The sequence below is a fragment of the Rousettus aegyptiacus genome, unplaced genomic scaffold (assembly GCF_014176215.1).
Source record: "Rousettus aegyptiacus isolate mRouAeg1 unplaced genomic scaffold, mRouAeg1.p scaffold_m13_p_6, whole genome shotgun sequence".
Lineage (NCBI taxonomy): Eukaryota > Metazoa > Chordata > Mammalia > Chiroptera > Pteropodidae > Rousettus > Rousettus aegyptiacus.
Genome location: NW_023416309.1, coordinates 55,170,085 through 55,176,951, shown reverse-complemented (window position 1 = coordinate 55,176,951; position 6,867 = coordinate 55,170,085). Strand labels below are relative to the sequence as shown.

Sequence of the window (6,867 nt, the reverse complement as noted above, 5' to 3'; positions counted from 1 at the left end):
GGGAATCTCATCTTTTTCCTGCTCTCTCTGAATATAAACCAAAACCAAAAGTAAGAGGGAAAGCGCCTCAAATCCATTAGGGGTGAATTGCACGAAAACGCATTGCAAATACTTACAAAACGCTACCGATTGGGGGAGGGGAGGCCGGGGCAGCGCTCCGAAGCCCCGGTTCCCGAAGGCCGCTGGACATCTCGGCGCCCTCGGCCCGGCCCAGTCTCCTCCAGGGTCTGGGAAGGGGGCGGGGCGCTCCCTCCCCCTCCCCTCTCGGGCCTCAGACGGGCCGTAGCAGCGGCACGGACGAGACTACTGGGTGCGAGTAGTAGACGGGGTGCGGGAAGGTGAGCAGCGGCTGGCTGACGGGCACCGGGGCCCCCGCGGCCGCGGCCGCCGCGCCCTCGGCCGCCGAGTTCTCGTGGTAGAGGATGGGCACGCGCACGATGCGCTGCGCCGCCGCGTGGCTCAGGTTGGCCGCCTCCAGCTCGGCCGCCAGCTGCCGCTTCCACTTGTTGCGGCGGTTCTGAAACCAGATCTTGACCTGCGTCTCGGTGAGGTGCAGCGACGCCGCTAGACCCGCGCGCTCCGAGCTGCTCAGGTAGCGCTTCATGTCGAAGGTGGACTCGAGCTGGAAGACCTGGCTGCGCGAGAAGACGGTGCGCGTCTTCTTCTTGCGGCACGCGGGCTTCTTCTCGGGGCTCTCGGCGCCCTTCTTCCAGTCCTCCGCGCCCGGCGCCGCCGCCGCCGCCCCGACGCTCGCCCCCGCCGCGCCCGGCGCCGCCTCGCCCTCCTTCTTGCCTTCTTCCGAGTCGCTCTCTTCCAGAACGATCTCGTCTGGGCTCTTGGAGTCCAGCTCCTTGTGGTCGGGGTCGGCCTTGAGCAGCGGCTCGGGGGAGTCGCGGTCGGTGCCCGAGGCGGGGGAGGAGTCTCGCAGGAGGGCTTTCTCCGAGGCTGGGGAGAGAGAGACAGACGGACGCGTACACACACACGGACACACGGACACAGCCTTCCGCGAGGCGGGAGCCTGGGGCGGCAGGCTCGATCCACGCCCACCTCCGGGCCCCAGGCCTCGCGGCCTCACATTCCCGCCAGCCTGCTCCTGCCCTACTGAGCTAGAATAGGGGCGCCGAGTCCTGGGATCCCCCTCCTCCCAAGGACAGGCGACAGAGACGCGGATGGCGGCCCAGAGGCCGCTTCCTTTTCCCCCCCTCGGACTCCCCGCCAGGGGCCCACGGAGAGATTCGCCTCTGGCTTCCGCCCGCCCGGGTCACTCCCTCTATAGCTAGGCCAAGTGCCCAGTCCCACCCGCCAGAAGCATTCCCATTTGTACCCGAGGCCACTGTGCCCGGGGAAGCGCCGCGTCCCGGGCTCCAAGTCCGCTTTTCTCACCAAGTGGGATTAGATTCCCCGGCAGCGCAACCGCGCGCGCGGCCCGGAGACGCGAGCCAGGGCCGGGACGAAGTGGGCCCAACTGCGGGGTGGAGGTCCCAGGGCTGCAGTGGGAGGCAGCGCGGGGCGGGGATGGGGCACGTGCACGCGGAGAACAAAAGTTCAAAGAGAGGTCGGTACCTTCAGGTCGCGGGAGGTGGCCACCTGCGGGGGTCAGGGTGTAGGGGTACCACCAGGCCGAAGAGCGCTCCAGGTAGTGCGCGGGCAGGGCAAACCTCTGCGCCGGGATCTCAAAGCGGGGAAAAGCCAGGTCGCCCACCTGCGAGAGCGCGAAGCCCGCGGCGCCCTCCAGGGCCCCCTTGGCCGCCGCGGCAGCGGCGGCGGCCGCGGCGGCTGCGGCCGACGCCGGCGCAAAGAGCGTCCGTGGGGGCGGCTGCGGCTTAGGGGGCGGCCGGTGGTGGTCTCCGTTGAGCAGGTTCTTGATTGAGAACGGGGACTCCTTGGGCGCGGGAGGCGGGGGCGGTGGCGGCGGGGGCTGCACGCTTGCCGTGCCGGGGGCGTCCGGCCCGGGCTCCGGCATGGTCCCCTCTCCTCCGGTCCCCAGGAGGGAGGGAGCGGGACAGGCGGGCGGCCGGGCGAACAGGCGGGCGGCCGGAAATCAGACCATAAGCGTAACGCACCTACGAGGCGCAAAGTCGGGGGCCGCCCGGGGCGCAAATCCAGCGACGGGAGGGCGGGGTGAAGACCCGGCCGGGGCGGGCTCGCATGGGGGAGGGGTGCTGAGGGGCGGGGAGCGGCCCTGCGGCGGCACTGAGGGAGCGAGGCGGCTCGGCGGCGGCTGCAGCTCCCGGGGAGGAGGCGGCAAGAGCAGTCCCCGGCTTGGGGCTGCGTCAATCCGGCGCCGGATGCTAATGATGAAATCAAAATGTCATCCAAGTTAAATGCGGGGAGTATACGGCGATTGGGCGCGTACAATGGCAAATGGGATTAGGCAGGCGAAGGCACAGCCGAGCCCGGGCCCCGCAGCCGCCTCCGCCACCGCCCCCTCCTCGCCTTCCCTCAGATTTTGGCGCTTTGGCTTCAGGCTATAAGAGCCCGCCTGTTATTGGCTTTATATAGTCCAATTAGGCAGCAAATGAGGACAAGCCTATTAGCACAAAAGGATATTGGCTCCTGCTAAAGAGGCACTCGGAGCGCTCCGGCGAGCGCCGGAGGCGAGCGAGGGACGCGGAGCCGGCGGCGCCCCCGGCCCGGAGCGCACTGACAGCCGAGGCGCCCGGAGCCTCCTTCCCCCACCTCCCCCAGCAGCTAGGGGACCCGCTTCCAGCCGCCCGGCCTGCGGGAGGGGGAAGGGGCGGGCCAGGCCCGCGCGGGTCAGCTCAGGGTTATCCGTGCTCGCAGCTGCCGCTCCCCCGCCCCAAGGGGCTTGGCAGGGGCCCGGCGCCCCCACGTAGCTGGAGAACCACGCGGCGCGGGCCCAGGAGGCAGGACGCGACCTCCGGCCCCCGCGAACTCACCACTTTCCTACCCTTTGATGTCTGGCGGCCTCAGCATCTCCCCTAATGCCTGCTGAGAACGCGGCAACGAGGCGGAGGATTTGGGTTCCCCACCCACCGTATAGTCGATAGAAAGGCAATCGGGGTGTAAGTTCTTGCACTGCGTCAGCAGGCTCAGAAATTCGTGTGGCTTTGGCCTTTGGCCCTGGGAAACCGAAGAGTGATCTTTTCCCCCCAGGAGCCAGAGTGAGTGTGCGTCTCTGCGCGCCCAAGTGTGCACGCAGAATGGGCTCACGCCCGCGCGTCACTCAGTGGGGAGGCGGGCGTCCCGGCACCGACGGCTACGCTCGGAAGGGCGCTCCTCTTCTCTGGCTCTGGAGCCCAAAGCCTGGCGCGATTAACCCGAAGCCCGTGGCCCCAAAGACAGCACTTTTCCCCAGGAAGTCTCCCCGGCTGAGGTCTGGAGCTGCCTAACGCTCTAATAGGGCGCGGCGAACCGAGGGCACAGCCACGTACCTTCCTCAACTGTGGCGGTAGCAGAGGCTCCCTGGGTACCTTACGACGGCCTCCAAGTCTCTAGAGAACCCTGCTGGACCTCTGAGGGACAGCTGGGCGGACTTTCCCTCTACTCCATCGGCTTTAAAAACAAATCCCTAGATTGCACAAGAAGTCCGTAAGGCGTTTAAGACTCTAGATTCAAGCATCAAATAATCAGAATTGCTTGTGGGGCCCTTTCCCTAGAGACGGCTGCCTGGTCAGGGTACGGTGGGGAGCCCGCCGTCACTACTGTCACCCACTGTGAGCTTCCATGCACCCGAGATCGTCCTGTGGTCCCTCCGCCTCCTCGTCCTCTTTTTCGTTAGATTGAGCCCTCGCCTAACTCAAGGCCGCCCCACCTTGGCGGATGCTAAAGCTCCAGTTCCCCAGCTGAGAAGCGGGTAGGTGTTATTTCCTGATGCGGGGCTTCAGACCTCCCCCCCCCCCATCACCTCTCCGTGGGCGCCTGTAAGGCTTCTTTCGTCAAACTTTCATCTACGGTAGTGAGCCCGATTTTTGCTTTGGGAACCTGGAAGCCTTGTAAATGGTGCTTCCATAAACAATGCGTATTCTTCTCATTGTTATTACTCCCCTGAGTTTGTACAAGGCTCTCCTGGAACGCAAAACGCTGGGCAGTGTCACCCGAAATCTGAGATGGAACCAATCACAGCGCTGAGACTCAAACAGGGTGGGTCCCACACTCGGGTTTTACAGATGGAAACGGGCTCCCGGAGAGGAGGAGACCGAGCCAAGGTCACCCGAGCGGTGTCGGAAGTCATTTTCTCCCTGACCGCGGAAATAACTGGATGCGCTTAGGTCAGCGCAGGTCGGGTGGGCACGGCCCGCGCCCGCCGGCCGCACGGCGGAGGCCGTGGCCGAGCGGCCGGGCCCCGCAAGGGCGCGCGCCTGCTGAGGGAGCTCTCCCGCCCAAGGCGGATGCATGCAGACTTTCCCAAAGTTCCGACGCACAGACGCGGCCTTTAAACTGAGACGAGCAGAAAAGCTCCTCTCCAGGGAAAAGGAAGCACCTGGCAGACGTCACCGAAAGTTCTGGCCGGGAAAGTGGACTCTTTGCCGTTGGAAACTCGGGGACTAGATCCAGGCGGGAGGAGTCCGGGACAGCCGTGCCCGCACCCTGCGGCGCCCCTACTTGAGCCTCACTCCCTGGTCCCAAGTTCCCGCGGCGTCTCCCCTGCCAGGGGCGCGCAGGGGCGCTTGCTTGCTGTGCGCGCGCGTTTTGACAAGGGAGTAGGGTGGCGCGGCTGTCAGCGCCCGCAACCCGTCCCCTGAGTCTCAGGGATGCTGGGCTTAAACAGATCAAGTGCACCGAGTAAACCTTTCTTTCTCTTCCGTTTCGAGAACTCTTTTGGGCGTGGGGCGCCGGGCGCGGGCGCGGCCCTTCACTCTCTCTCCGGCGAGGGGTGTTGCCTCGGCTGTCTCGCGCCCAAGACTCCACGCAAAGTCAGGCGAACAGCGCCCTCTAAGGGACATCCTCTAAAACGAACCCGCCGGCTCCGCGGGGGAGACCACAGGCCCCGCGGAAAGCGTTTAAAGGCCATCGCGGTTTTACCCTTCCAGACCTTGGCTAGAGAACAAAAACATTCCCCCCCCCCCCTGGATTCCGAGAGAAGCAGAGAGTGAAATCACCTGCAGATCTCTGCCGATCTTTACCTGGCCGCCGTGGAGAGTGGTCTCGCCGACCTCTCACTCTCCTCCCCGCCCTCCTGCCCCTGCTTTAGGGCGCGTTTAATGTGCTGGCTGGTCACCGATCCTTGAGGTGCCCGTCCTGACTGCCGGCTACAAGTGAGCGCCTGGGAGGGTGGGGGGCGCGGGGCTCTGGTCCCTCTTCCCAGGACTCGGTGCACAGATGGCCACCCAGTGGTGCTGAGTAGCCGCTGTGTGAACGCCTGAGTGAGTGGGTGCGTGAGTGAGTGGGTGCGTGGGCGGCTGGGTGGGTGGGTGAGTGAGTGAGCGAGCTAAGGGATGAACGCCCCGGCCCCGTTGTAGAGGATTTGCCTATCTGGTTAGGGTCTTCAGATAGCCGGATCATATTCGAAAGCAGTTTCTAAGAAGTTTAATGAGAACCTGAGGTTTCCTAATGACAGTTCACAAAACCTAAAGGAGCCCCAGGGACAGGACCACTGGAGGGACATTTCACAGGCTGATCCACGGTGTCTGGCTGTGCAGCAGGGTCTCTGCGCCACTCCCCAGAGGGACAAGGAATCCAGAGGGTACAGGGAGGCTGGAGAATGCTAGTGATTAACCCCCAACTTTTACACTAAAGAACGAGGTCTGGCAAAGGAGCATTGAAAATGGTGCGCTCACCTACCTCTCACCTCTCCACCCACAACCATCACACCCCCAGAACATGTGTACACGTCTGCACACATTCAAGTCGGTCAGCAGTGAGTTCCCCAGGGGAAGGGAGCATTTCCATGTTCTCTAAAACTTCCCCTCCTCCCCTCCATAGAGGCCTTCGGGGGAAACGGCTTCCTGAATGCTGCTCATCCAAGGAGCAGGAGGAGCTGCTTAGGCATCTGCCAAGGCTGCAAAGTTCCCAGGTGGGGAGGCTCCCTGCCACGCCTAGCCGAAGTTCACCTTGGTCATGATGCACACATTTTAACACCTAACTCTCCTGATCTGCAGGTCCTTGATCTGTAGGCAGAAGGGAGAAACGCCTGGACGTGTGCTCTGGCCGCTTTCCTGCAAAGTCCTCTCCCATCCGTTCAATGCTGCCAAAGACCCCTCCCAAAGACCCCTCCCTCGGGCTGAGAACTGTGACTCAGGAAATGCGCAGTCCTCAGAGATGGGTCATAGCCATGCTGTCCTTGATCACATATGTATTCTGAGGCACATGCAATGTCCTTAGAGTGGCCGAATGTCTCATCCCTTCCTGGGAGTAAAGGTGATAATTACAAATAGAGATGACATGGGCTAACAGTCATTGAGTCCTCATTATACGCCGGGCACTATAACCTGGTGAGGCAGGTACTGTCATAATTCCTAGTTGACAGACGAGGAAACTGAGGCGCAGAGAGTATGAAAAAGGGGAGAGAGCTCTGAACACGTGGAGCCTCACAGGGTTGTTACAGGACGGTGCAGACGTTCGGTAAGCGCCGCGTAAGCACCGGCTCTTGCTGCTAGTTTCCATTCACTTTTCAGGAGTGAAGGCCAGAAATCCAACCTTGCAGGATTTCCGGGAGAAAGCTAGCACACCTTACGAGTGAGGGAGCCCGGGAATTTCTCCCGTGCCTCATAGAGGCCTTACTTTACTCACAAGGGGTGAGCTAACCCTCCCACACACCCCCTTTCTCTTTCTGGTTCTCTTGACTTCTGAAAAAAAAAAAGTCTTTCTCTTCAATAATTATTTGCAGACTACCTTCTCTCTTCAGAGGTCTGATTAGGGGGAAACAAGAGCAGAGTTTTGCATTGTGCTCCATCGAATCTTACC

At 62.6% G+C, this 6,867-nt stretch overlaps 1 protein-coding gene across 1 annotated transcript; it reads right to left on the bottom strand.

Annotated features, from left to right (window-relative positions):
- Positions 1 to 271: 271 nt before the first annotated feature.
- HMX3 (H6 family homeobox 3) lies at positions 272 to 1,963 on the bottom strand. The gene is made up of 2 exons (XM_016155408.2): positions 1,564 to 1,963; positions 272 to 945 (listed from the first exon to the last, which is right to left on the bottom strand). Exons 1-2 carry the CDS (start codon positions 1,961 to 1,963, stop codon positions 272 to 274), a joined length of 1,074 nt encoding a protein of 357 aa, XP_016010894.2.
- Positions 1,964 to 6,867: the final 4,904 nt, after the last annotated feature.

Excerpts from the sequence above, each read along its gene's own strand:
- HMX3 (XM_016155408.2), bottom strand. The coding sequence starts at position 1,963 with ATGCCGGAGCCCGGGCCGGACGCCCCCGGCACGGCAAGCGTGCAGCCC. Across the intron at positions 946-1,563 it reads CCACCTCCCGCGACCTGAAG|CCTCGGAGAAAGCCCTCCTG; the intron begins GTACCGACCTCT and ends CTCTCTCCCCAG.